The sequence below is a fragment of the Anser cygnoides genome, chromosome 11, assembly GCF_040182565.1.
Source record: "Anser cygnoides isolate HZ-2024a breed goose chromosome 11, Taihu_goose_T2T_genome, whole genome shotgun sequence".
Taxonomy (NCBI): Eukaryota; Metazoa; Chordata; class Aves; order Anseriformes; family Anatidae; genus Anser; species Anser cygnoides.
Window position 1 is genome coordinate 18,783,238 of NC_089883.1, and position 13,334 is coordinate 18,796,571.

The following is a 13,334-nucleotide window of genomic DNA, read 5'->3' on the forward strand; positions in this document are numbered from 1 at the left end:
AGTTGGGACTGTCTTGTAGTAATATGTAAAACATGTAATTTCCTGTAACTCAAAGGCTGTGAGAACCATCAGAATGTTATGGAATTTTATGAATAACAATGGCACATAGATATTTCATGACATTTTTGTGAGAACAGCTAAATGCACACAATTAGGAAAAAATCTAGTAAAAAGATCATCTAATTACTGATAATCAATCCTTTATGTTTTAAAGGATTACCTGGTTTTGACTTAAAAGCAAGCTAATGTTCCAGGATACATCAAGTATTCAAATCCAAGTTTCTGTCAACATAAAGTGAATCCTGTACTAGCTTCATGACCTACTGGCAATTATATCCCACATTAAGCCTTATAACTTAAAGGCATTTTAAATTCATAACCTTTTAAACACTAAGTGAATACAAATGTAGGTTATTTCAGAACTACATTATGCCCTTCATTTCTTTATCAAAAACATAAGGCATGCACAGAAAGTGGAGTTTCTATTAAAAAAAAAGTCTCTCCTACCCTCCCAGCCCCCAAGAATACATGCTTCTCACATGGGAAATGGCTGCTTTATTCTGAGTGTTCGGTGACCACATGCACCTCAGATATTCCCATTCTTTATATTTAAAACAGATTTCCTTATAATAATTGTACTGTGAATTGAAGCAAAACTCACAGTCTGTCTCGAGGCTTTGCAAGTATGTTCTTCCTGGGGCCTTTAGAATGTAATAAAGTTATTTTCACACCACAGAAACTTCATACAGAGTAGTATGGAAGCAGAAGTAGGTACGAGGTTTTCTCCTGTCATCTGCTAGAGTAACTGAACTCCATAGTATTTTTGTCATGGAATGATGACGTTCTATAGCTACTGACAAAATGATATTTAATCTGAAAGTGAAAGTGTCTTGAAAATCTGATGTTACGGCCTTCTTCTGATCACAGCATAGATATACAGAAATGCAGAAGTAACCACATTGATAAATATTAAATACGGTATCAAGTACACATATAAAATATCAAAATCTAATTCCTTCTACAGATTTTCTCTAGGTACCTATCTCCAAAACAATTTTTAATATCGTCCTGCTTCTTAACTCTCAATCAAAACCTTGAGAGAAAAAACATGGGTGGTTTGTCATATGTTCTGAATGTCATCATCAAATTTGGGCCTGGGGAAAATGGAGAAAAAACATTCTGAAGTTAAGAGACCACAGTCAACAATAATGTAATTGTAAAAAAATGGAAAGTTAGTTCAAAATCCTTGCTTGGTTCCAAACGCATGAAAAAGAGGCAATCCCTCTGGCAGACAGACAAACTATTTCGGCTTTTACATTTCTAGAGGTGTTCTGAGCATCACCTGAAAGTATATTGGCAGACCGTGTAGATCAAAAAAACTCTTTTGTAGTACGCTGTAGCAGAAAGATATCAGTACAGTCCCCCCCTTCCTTACATTCATAACCTGATTCACTAAATACGTAGTCCCAAATGCAGTCCTTCACAGCAAGTAAGAATGGCGTCCTGAGAATGGGGAAGCCTGATTTCCGTTTTGATTACAATATTCCACTTAAAGTGGATCACAGCTGAGCTGTTTGCACATTTTTTTTCTACCAAGGACCCCCAGAGTACCGCACCTGACTAAATTTCACAAACTTAATTGACTTCTCATTCCATCCCTCTCCTTCTATGGAAGGGGCATATCTCTATCTCTGGGCACCACTCATCTTCCCTCTGTATATCACGGATCTGTATTTTGACTCCTCCTCACGCTGATAGTGTTCTCCTTCCCCACAGTGATGCATAGGACACTGCAGCACCACAGTGTCCCTACAGCTGGGGCACATCTTCAGTACCTATCATTCATTCCTGTCTCAAATTCTTTTTCATGAAGTATGCTTTAAAAGCTTATAGTTTAAGATCATGTTTATACAGAAATTACTATTCTTGATTCTTTTTTTTTTTTTAATAGAACCTTAGTTCTTTACTAACTGAAGAGAAAAAAACGAAAAACAATAGAAAGCCTAAATAAAGGTGAAGGGATTCTATTCTGATTATTTGTAAAAGGGGGATGTACTCTATTTCTACAGATAAGAAAACTCAGATCTTACCTTTTTCCTGCATTCGCTCACTAAGCTGTCCAGCTCTTCCTGCATAACACGTAGCTTGGCCTTAAGAAACCTGATTTGAGCTTCTGTGAACATAAAAATTAATTATTTAATATCCACAAGTACTCATGACTCAATGCAGAGAAGAGGCAAGACCAACATAAGAACAATTCAGTTTCATCATCTTGTTTTTAAAAACACACAATATTGACAGTTTATTAAGAGAAACAGGCAAGTTAAAAGTAAGGTTTATAGACAAATGTTGCAAGTTTCTCATTCTTAGAGTAGCTTTAGATAGATTTTTCTTTTTAATAACTGAACACAGCATCTTTAAACTGCAAGAGTCTCTTCTCAAAATAGAAAATTACTGGAAGCTTTTGTCATACTATACGTTACAGCATGTTTTGAGTTTGAAATCAAGGAAACTACATTGTAGGGCATGTCTACGTTGCAATCAATCTGTAGCTGTAATTTGTGTAGTTACACCCAAAGCAATTTCATGCTGCTGACAACAAGGAATTACATGTAGACTCCAAAACCCTCCTAATAGATTAATACCCCTCCTACACACTAGTGTACTTTAAGAACACTGCTAACAATATTCAATTAGTAGTTTAAAATCGAACCTATTTTTTTTTTATTTTATTACTTTTATTTTTTACAAAGGCAGTACTTTATTGCTCTTGGACAGCTAAGAAATACACTACCATAATGAAAAAGCAAGCCAAATGTGAAAAGAATGTGTTCTTCTAATCCCCATTGCTCACTCTTCCCCAGATCATTCACAAGAACTCCCTCTGAACTTCCACACGCATGAAGCGTGGTAACAATATGAGGATCAAGCGAACAACATAGGAATTACCGTTATTCACAATAGGTACAAGGGAAAAAGAATAAATTGGAGGAGGAGTACCTGGAGCTGAAAGTAAACGCACAGATGGCTACATTTACTGATTTGCTGTAACAGGAATTCTTTGTTTCACCCACCCTCCCTTATCAATGGTTTATTGCAGCTTAAGTTGTAAATCTGCAGATGCCAGTAATAAGTAGGATTTAGGAGAACACCATAGGAAAATAAAATACTAACTGACTTTTTCCCTTTCATTACAAACTCAATAGCTTCTGGTAACTAGTAGCTATGCATTTCCTGAGCTGGAGACCGCACTGAAGCCATCAAGTTGAATTCTCTTTCACATACTTCTATATTACTCTTTTTCTTCTTAAGACATACTACATTTTGGTATTCACGATGTCCTATGGTAATGGGTTAACTAATTTAACTATGTATGATGCAGAAAAAGCACTTTGTTTAGCTTGCTTTAAATTCATTTTAATGTGGCATTGCCTAGCATTTCTATTGCAGAAAGTCAGCTTTCCATTCACCATTAGCGATTCCATTACAGAATTTTTTATAATTCCCTCAAACATTTTGTTTTCACATTGAAGATTCAAATTCAAGCTGTTCTATGCTTGTGATTGTTACTATATACTCAGTCCTGTGTCCTTCCTAGCTCTGCATTCTGGTTCTGAGATGGGGTGTGTAAAACCATGTGTCATACTGCAGATGGGATAGCATCAGCTATATAGTGCACAACGATACCAGTACAGTATCTTGTTTTCTGTTATCTTCTTATCCATTTTTAACACACGCTTGGTTGTTTCCACTGTGAACAAACAATCAGTTTATGCTTCTGGAGTTGTCTTAATTACTAATAACTACACTTAAGTCCCATTGAGAAGTAGGTATACTTTAATGTATCTTCAATCAGTATTATATTGTGCTCTTTAATGCCCAATATAAACTTCCTTTCTATCACCTCACTCAGTAGCGTGAGCTTCTCCAGCAGGATTTCCATGTCAGTTCTCACTATCCTAAAATCATTGTTTCATACACAAGTTCTTTACATGCTATGATTCATCTTTTTTACAGATTATTTTTCTGTATATTCAACAACGTAAGCTCACAATAGATCACTCTAGGACTACACCACAGCCTGCAGAAATTGGTTGTTTCTGTAATTTCTGTCTCCTCTTTTACTGAGTTATTAGCCCATAGACTTCTAGACAACATCCCTTCTGTCTTCGGCAGCTCTGCGTCATTAAGAACACACAACAGTAAACCTCATTAACATTGTCTAAGATGTATCAGGGTATTCTAAATAAGCAATGACAACCTTCAGGGGCAAAAAAATCAATCCAGAGTGTTTTCATTTCGCTTCATCATTGAAGTAAAAGAAACAATCCTCAATGCTCAAGTACATGCTCTTGGTCTACAGGCCCTGATTATTAGACACCAGTAACAATTCTCCTTGAGTTACCTTGAATTTACATGGTGTAAGCTTTCAATGCAATCCAAAGCAATTTCTTTTTACCTCAGGAATAAGAACTGTTTAAAAGAAAGCTTTGAGGATCTCTTTTGGGAGACTTATTAAAGTAAGACTTGCACAGAATTACATGGGGTTAGAAATCAAGCTATTTGTGTTGGCATGCTTGTTGATACCCAGCTATTAGATTACATGAAGGGGTTTTTGTTTTCGATTTTTTATATATATTCTTTTTTTTTTTTTTTTTTTTTTACTACTGCAGTGAATCTCTGACTTCATGCTTACTTTAGCATTATAAGAAACTACATAAGCCTGCTTTTATCACACTAGAGCCAAGAAGATAAATGTGCAACATGCCTTTAGCTTCATTGGCTAAAGTAAATGCTGCAATTCCCCTTTCCTACTCTATTTCTAGGACAAACAAGCACCACAATCTGTGCGAAGGACTGAAGTTCATCTTTTTGGAAACACAAGTTTAGCATCATAGCATCATGTATTTTCATTTCCTGAGTGAAATGAATCAAGTTGTAGCCACAAATCAACATATGTAAACATTCAAATGTCAACTCAGAAAGGAGGAGATGAGGATAAAAAAAAATAAATCACTTTTTCCCCATGATTATTCCTATGTGATCTCATTTTTCTTTAGGACTGTATGAGAAGACAAACCTTCTTTTTGTTTTACCATAATAAAAATTAAGGACTTTAGAACTTTCCCTATAATGTCTAGTTTTCTCCCCCCCCCCCCCGGAGAAACCATTACTAACAGTCAGGAAGTAAGAATAAAGTATGCAACCATATGAAGAAACCTACCTGCTCCGATTTCATTTCCAATGTTTGGAATAATGTCATCATCTAGACAATCCGGCAAGCATCCTTTGTCTAGTTTTCCTTCAATTTCACTTACTGTTTTTGCTAAAGAAAAATCTATGCAATCCTCCAGTACTGCAACATGACCAGCATTTTGTGCTTCCAGATTTCTTATTTCTGTACTAAAAAAAAAAAAAGCCCTAGATGTTAAATTTATAAATAAAAAAAATATAAAAATATAGTATTTGCTATACCTAAAACAACTTTGTTGCTTTCTTTCACACTAAAATGCATCAATGGCAACTTGCCATTTTCATTATGTAAAATACCTTTATCGTATTCCACATAATTACATCAGTTCATGTATTATACCATAGGGGGGCAGAGAAACAATACCACTTTCTGCTAAGCTTTTAGTGTGGTGTTTTTCTCATCTGACAATTTCAAAACTAAATCAGGGTAAAAGAAAGAAACAGAAGAACGTTCTTTTGGACTAAACTACTATCTTCAGCCTTAAATTTGACTATATCTTCCCCACGCTGTTAACTTCTCCAACTTCGTTCTCTCTACCTACATTCCCACCTTACTGCCACAACTTATATATCATTATGCCTGGGTAGGAAACTTTGTTAATCCTTATAGTTGCATACCAGAGCCTTTAACGACATTGATGAATGCAACATACATGACACAGCTGCTACAAAGGCTATCTCCTCAGCTTTCTTTTATAAAACAATGACATTAGCTCCCACATCATCTGAAGCTCCTAACTCTTACTCAAATGTATCCTTATTCCACTGCAGCCTCAAAACTCATGCCAGTTCACTTCTCCCACAACTTTGCGTTCATCTTAAAGGTTCTCTACCTGCACAGCTCAGTCTCTAAATCTCATGAGATGGTGCCATCATGACAGCCTCACCTGAGCCAAAGAGGTACAAATGATCCACAAGTGACTTCTAAATCCTAGAAGATAATTCTGGCCTGTGCTAATTTAATGTTGTGCAATCTTGCAGACAGGTTTCATCCTATTTTGCTATCTTCTCTAAGTCTGTATTTTCCCTTGTAACAGCTTTCATTCGCCCCCAAGATTTCTGCCATGACTTTTCTACTCTTCTTTTGTCCAGACCTTGAATTTTTGGTTATATGACCTCAAATTTGCTGTCTACAGAGCTGAAGCTTTTCAGCACTTGGTGAAAGCCCCTGAGAGCTTACCAACTCTCTTGTCCTGTAAGCTCAAGATTCACAAAAATAACAAAGACCCTAGATAGCATCATGTGTCTGATCACAAATCAGCCTGCAGCACCAAAGTGTGCTCTCTCCAGTTGCCCCAGACCTATCTCCCACAGGCGTGCTCATTAGGCATCCTTTCGCTGAAGGAGTTAACAGCTTAACTGTTAGCCTTGAGAAGTGCTTGAGCAGAAAGCAACAGTTTGTCATAATCAGCTGTTTGGGAATGATTTCAGGTGCTCCATGCAAGTAAACAGAGACAGCTACAAGGTGGAGATGACTACAGAGGAAATAGTTTGGTGCCTTTGTGTGATAAATCTATACACAGCAGCATATACGAATAAAAATAACCTGCAAGACAAAAACAGCAATTAAAATATTTTGTTATAAGCAAAAAAAAAGAGATACATACTATACCTTGAAGTTGTTCTTTTCCCCTTACTTCCAGAATATGGTCTATTCTGAGCCATGGGCACAGAAACACATTTCTTCTTGTTTAGTGGCTACAAAATTTTCCAGAAAGCAGTGACTTTTATCAGTTAGAAATTACTACTTGCTAGTATGTTTTTGTTTGTTTTCCCCTCCTTTTTCATACAGGAAAGTATCCTTGAATTTGAATGATTTCCAAAGCCTCAGAATCTCAGGAGAGCACCAAATCTCTTCAGCTTTATTTGTACTAGTGCTTATCTTGTATGTTTTATGTCCATATGCCCAAATTATAACACATCCAATAGTTACTTGCTTGTGGGACCTCTTTCAGAGATACTCATAATAAATTAATGCATAAGCAGGGCTTTCAAATATTATTGAGATACTATTTGTCAACAGACTGCATTTCTTTGAACGATGCTTATCGTGCTTTCAAAAATGTTTTTTTAGAAGTGTTATTTTAATCTTATAAATTCCCTGTAGAAAAAAAAAATATTAACAATATTTTCTTACTTTCATCCAAGCAAATAATCTTCCAAAATTAGTCTTCTCTACTGTATTCTGATAAATGATTGAAAACAATGTTTTGGAAACTTTAGCTCATCTCCTAAAAGACTCAATGTAAACTGGAGGCTTTTGAGTTTTTACAGTTAGTTCCTAATCTCAATCCCCTTTTTACATTATATTTTCCTTGCTTTATTAAGTTATTTTGACTACTAGTTTATTAGTACAACTAGAAGACTGCAGCACTGCCTTTAATACTATACTGAGCAAGAAAGAAATGAATTATGTTCTAATATTTTGCACTTAAAATTGTTAAATTGATGTTCAAAGCATTGAACACTTCTATGAAGTGACAGGTAAGCTTTACGGAAGAGAAACTTAAAGAAATTAAATGTGGTAGAAGTCCACCTAGCTACAAGTGGCACTGTGGAAAAAAAATACTGGAAATGCTGGTCCACCTGTCCCTGTAGCACTCAGGTTTGAACATCATTTTTCTTAGGCTTCCCACCCATGTAAGTCCCCTGTGTTGCACAATCTCAAAAACTGAACTAATACGTGGAAGAGAAATTAACCAGGATAATTTTGACATTGATACCTTGGTATGTGAGTGTTTAAGACATGAAACTTCGAAGAGTGGATCTCTGCAGGAACAAAAAAAAATAAAATTCACTGAATGCGTATAAAAAAACATTTTAGGATAAAAATCCACTACCATCTGAATCAGGAAAGTAATGTTTTATATATCTACAATCAGCAATATATAGGAACATATACCAAGTTCAATCATCAGTTCACTCACATTCTGTCATTCCATTCTGTCTCATTTGCTACATAAATCACCTGGTGAGCCTAAGACATTTATTCTAATATGGTCTCCAACGTAACAGTTTATTTATGTACTGCAATCTGAATCTCATCTCTTGCCGTTCAGGTGACTGCAGCAAACACCGGGTTATTTGATCCATGATTCCCTGCACGAGGGAGTACTTTGCCAGCATGTGGAGCGTTAACAGCTTCAACAGCTGGACTGACAAACCATTACCAACGATCACCAACAGTTCAGTGACTCTTACACTTACCTGACATTCAAGCCTCTGAATTAAAGCGAAGAAAATGATGATATAAACCAGTATCCTCTACATCCTAGGAGAGAGTGCTATGGTATGCTTAGATTGACTGTTGTTAAGTCAATTGACAGGGACTGTCAAGTGAATAAGAAATGGGAGCAATTTAGACAAAAAAAAAGCCTCAGAATTTTGTCTGAAATGCATATTACAAATACTGTATCCATTTTACCGATAAAAACCAGGAATGAAAGAGCAGCTTTCTTATCTGCTTATTTGGCTGGAAACCATACTTCTTAGCAACTAAACTTCAGGTTAAATGATATTTTAAAATCTCTTGGAAGCAAGATGAAAGTATTAGCACACCATAAACTTCCAAGTTTCTTGTCATACATATAATTTATTTTTAGAATCTGAGTTCTGTAGATCTGTATTAATGTACTGAAAGATGACTTTTTAACCACCTTTTACAACTTCTAGCTATTCAATTAACATGCAAGCTTATAAAAAGATAAATAAAAATATATGTAACAAAATTTAAAATCTAGGCACATCAAGTCACCTCAATGATTTGGCTCAGCAGATTTGAGCAAATATTTACAGCTTGTCTTTAAAAATCTTAGACACCCAACATTCGTCAGCAAGAATTATCTGCACAAAGCTCCAGACTAATCAAAAAAATCATCTGTGCAGTTGGCAACAGACTTCAAGAATAAGATGATTAGTTTTTGTCTGTTTACCCTATTTTCCTCATGCTTCCCTCCTATTGGCTAGTTTCAGGAGCGTGCAGAAGGTGAGGATTTTCTGCCACAGAAATAAGTTGCATATTATTCTGAAAAATATGAAAATCCAGCACTTGATGCTGAAGAAAACAATATTCTTCTTTCCATCCATAGACTAATTTGATCCTACCACTTCTACTGCCTCATGGCTGCCTTCACAAGACAAAAATGTAAAACAAAAACCTCATTGTTCACTGAATTCCTCAAAGTCATTTAACTTTTTTTTTCTTTTTGCACACATATGACAATGCATTTTTAAGAACTCGTAATATAGTTCTATAGTTGGTAAGTGAAATTAATGTTTAAAACCTGAAAAGGTATACAAGTAAATAGCCAGAAGATTGCGGTGACACTGAAACAGAAGATAATGTTTAACAATTCCGTCTCAGCATGTAAATACGAGGTGCATGAGCAAACCCTTTGTGTTTGCTAATCCTATTCCAAGCGTATAGCATGCCTGCCCATGCGCATACAGATCCCAGCGCCATGAGCCTGGCAATGCGCTGAAGAGTGAAAGTGTAAACAAAAGCTGATTTCAATGCAGGGTCACTGGAGCGGCTTTGTCTCCATTTTATTCGAGTTTCTCTGCAAATATTAAGCTATAAAATCCTGAGTCACTTATTTTAAAATACATGCTGACTTAGAGAGCAGCCTAAATATTTTTGCCTTTTCTTTTTAACGTTTCTTACTATTTTTTTTGCACTTAACCTGTCTTTTTTTTCTGATTCTATTTCCTTCTTTGCTTCAATGTTTCCCCCTCTTTCCAGTTGCTTTAGCGTTCATCCTCCATAAAGCGAACAATGAAACTGGTTTCAAAATTATCTTAAGTGCTTCCTTTAGATTTGTGGCATATTTGCTTGCATGATTTTGGAAAAAAATATATTAAATACTTGGAGCTAATCTAATTGAATGGCCTCAATGTTCACTCATGGATAATCAGCGTGCTCAATTCCTAGCACACATTTCTATTTTTTTTCCACTACAGCATGGGATTTCAATTCTTCTCTTACATAAATGTTTACTAGAACACAGACTGTGGTTGTTTTTAAGACCTATTAATTTACGTACGTAATTGGTAGATTAGCTGCTACTCTGATGTGCTAATTGCCAACATTTTCCTAATTATTTCAGCACTTCCATTTATTTCAAATGCATACAATCATAGCTGTTAACTCTGTTTGTAAGGCTGATTCCTCTGATCACATTACCTTGTTCAACAGCCCTATAACTGAACTCTGGTTTGAAGTTCCTAAAAATCTTCTGTCAAGTAGTCAAAATCCATCCAGCAGAACACGAAACTAAAGAAAGATCTAGAGTAAATTTGCAAAGCACAGCTATACTGATAATACGTGTGTTTTTTGTTTTCTTCCTCACCTCCACAACTGACACACACAGCCTCAAAATGGCTCAGGAATAATCGTAATTATAGCAGTGAAGTTTTTTGCTGGTGTAGCCAGGCTTCCATCACAGAATTGTAGTTATACTTTTTTTGTGTACTGAAAAGCTTTTTTATGGTCATAGAAAACTTTTTTTTTCACTTTTACTTTGCACAAAAGTAATTACTTGATCACCTCTAGAAGACTTTCATATATACTACTTCAAAACCATTTCCCAACTGCAGCTTAACATTTGAAACAGCTTGTAGTCTGACCCTTATATCTTTTTAGGAATCTGCCAGCTCAGATCTTTCATTAAACTGCGTATTAGAGTATCTCAAATCCACCCACTTTGTGTGTTATCAATATACAATCCCTTGAACAACTGAGTCAATAATAACGCCCCTGAACATCTAAGTAAATATTGTCAGGTATCCAGTCTAGAGGTAACAAATTTGAACATATAGGCCAAAACCCCCAACTGTGCCCAATTCATACAGACCAAAGGTATGTTGGCTTCAGAAGTGCAATGATATCCAAATACCAGAGGGTGGCAGCTGAAGGTTTGTCTATCTTCGTTTTTTGTTTTTTTTTTTTTTTAAATCACACACTTCATGTCCCACAAGCATTTAAGCCAAGTTAAATTAGAACGAATAGAACCAGCATTTCTTTGTTTTATCAGCTGAGCTGGTTACAAAATATCTACTGCTCAATGTCTACCGTTTTGTATTGTAAAGAAAACTGCTACTTTTGCTCCCAGTTTTACCGATGTCAGAGCTACTTAGCCTCCTAAATAGAGTATTTCAGCAAAACTAAGACTTCCTTAAAAACACAACAAATAGTTGTTTAGTATCAGTTATTTCAAATAGCATAAAATCCAGACTCCACTAATACAGTATACTGCAAAAATACGACAAAACTGGAGCACGAATTGGGCAAGTCAAGGTGTGCACATCAGAGCCAAAGATTCCCCATGAATTATACACAACAATTGTAAAGCACGTACCTCTGTCCATCATCTTCACGTAACTGAGTTTGTACTGAAATTGGTCTAGATAGTGTCTCCTGTTGGCTTTTCTTTATTTAAAAAAAGAAAATAGGACAATATAAACCATTAAAGATAAATTATATATTCTTAAATCACAGATCACAACTATAGTCTATGGAAAAAAGGGAAACTTTAGTCTACCATAGAAAACATTTTTTCAAACATAGGAAAAGATAGCTAGAAATTAAAATACCACTGATATCCCCAAGCATTTATTTCTGTTCCACAACATGTAATTACTGCCTTTTTACCATAAAACATTTGCCCAACTTATCATCTGAGATGCTGTTACCCTTTCTCATTTTTTTTTTCCTGAAATGGAAAAGCAAATGCAGAGCAGGTGAAACAAATTTTCATTTTTTTTTTATTTCAGAGTAACCCTTAAAAATAAATCTGTTTTATTTTACGCAATACAACCATAATTTGGACACTAATATGCTTTATGTACTTAAGAAAACAATTTAGTCTATCTAACACTGAATGTTCAGATAGCTTATGTTTCTAAGTTACAGTTAGAAAACATAACCAAAAACTAAATGCAGTTGTCCTGTTTAGTTTTTCTTTTTTAAACTTAGACTTGTTTTTCTTTTGTTGTTATATCTATGCAATCGAGCAGTGCTATGTGGTATATTAAGTGTCCCAAGAATATCTGATCTACTGCTGCATTTAGAGGAGGGGAAAAAAGTGGTTTTGTTGTTGCTGTTTTTCTAAAGGGAAGAAACTAGATGCTGTTTTGGATGTTTCACCTGCTTCTGCTCAAATGCCAAGCAGTTAGCCTCAGCTTATCAGAACTCAAGAGGAGAGCATGTTTTCACAGGACACAAAAATGAAGTTTCAACAGTAGACAAACTACATGCATCTTTCCAGAATATTTAAGAATTTGGGTTCTAGGCCTTTTCTGAAGTGCAACATTATAATAAATATTTCTAATTTTCAGAGCACCTTCTCTAAACTGTTTTGGGTATAAACCAGACCACCCCCCTCTCTTTTTCATAATTTGCCCAATTTTAATATAAAAATTGGTACACAGCCAAAACAATTTTAAAAGATACTACTAACAAACAGAAGAATTTTCTGTTTTAAGAAAGCTTCCTTTTAACTAACTACATATTTTCTATTTGTTATTCTTTATATTTCTTTCAGCTTGAACAACGTAGATCTTATTTCACTAGGATTATTGCAGAACTATCTGGTTTTCAAATACTAAAATAGCATTTTATTTAAGACATGGAAACATCCGCAGAGACTTTACTTAAACATCGTAAAATGTTTTTATGTATAAATCTGCGCAAGTGCTCTGTGCATGTGTGAACATCTACCCACCTGATGAACTTATACAAAAGTTATTCCTGCATGTGTCTTTAGTAGACGTTCACAATTTTGAAGGAAAATAAAATACGAAGTAAAGTTTAGACTGAATTTGAAACCAAAATCCCTTTAGTTGTCATGGTCTAAATAATTTCTTCTGAAACTTGACCCTGTGTGCATGTGAACCAAGGCTAAATTATATAAGTCTGCATAGCCTACTCACCATTACTTCTTCAGCCTGACGCACAAGCTTTTCTGTTTTTGCTTCTAATTCTGCATTCAGTCGCCTGAAAGAGTACAAATGCTTGTCAATGACTCTCTGAAAGATTTGAGACATAAATGTAATTATGACAGTAACCGTCTTAATTAAACGAA

The 13,334-nt window shown here is 35.3% G+C and overlaps 1 protein-coding gene across 4 annotated transcripts in view; it reads right to left on the bottom strand.

Moving 5' to 3' along the window:
* Window positions 1–13,334, bottom strand: part of TEX9 (testis expressed 9) — a 41,291-nt gene that overhangs the window by 25,988 nt on the left and 1,969 nt on the right. For all 4 annotated transcript variants that reach the window (XM_067003887.1, XM_048060217.2, XM_067003888.1 and 1 more), the window contains 6 exons: window positions 13,183–13,246; window positions 11,610–11,680; window positions 7,977–8,022; window positions 6,866–6,951; window positions 5,225–5,403; window positions 2,091–2,173 (listed from right to left, as the gene is read on the bottom strand). In XM_067003887.1, coding sequence (XP_066859988.1) covers window positions 2,091–2,173; window positions 5,225–5,403; window positions 6,866–6,951; window positions 7,977–8,022; window positions 11,610–11,680; window positions 13,183–13,185 — 468 coding nt within the window. In that variant the 5' untranslated portion in view covers window positions 13,186–13,246. The remainder of the gene's footprint in view (window positions 1–2,090; window positions 2,174–5,224; window positions 5,404–6,865; window positions 6,952–7,976; window positions 8,023–11,609; window positions 11,681–13,182; window positions 13,247–13,334) is intronic.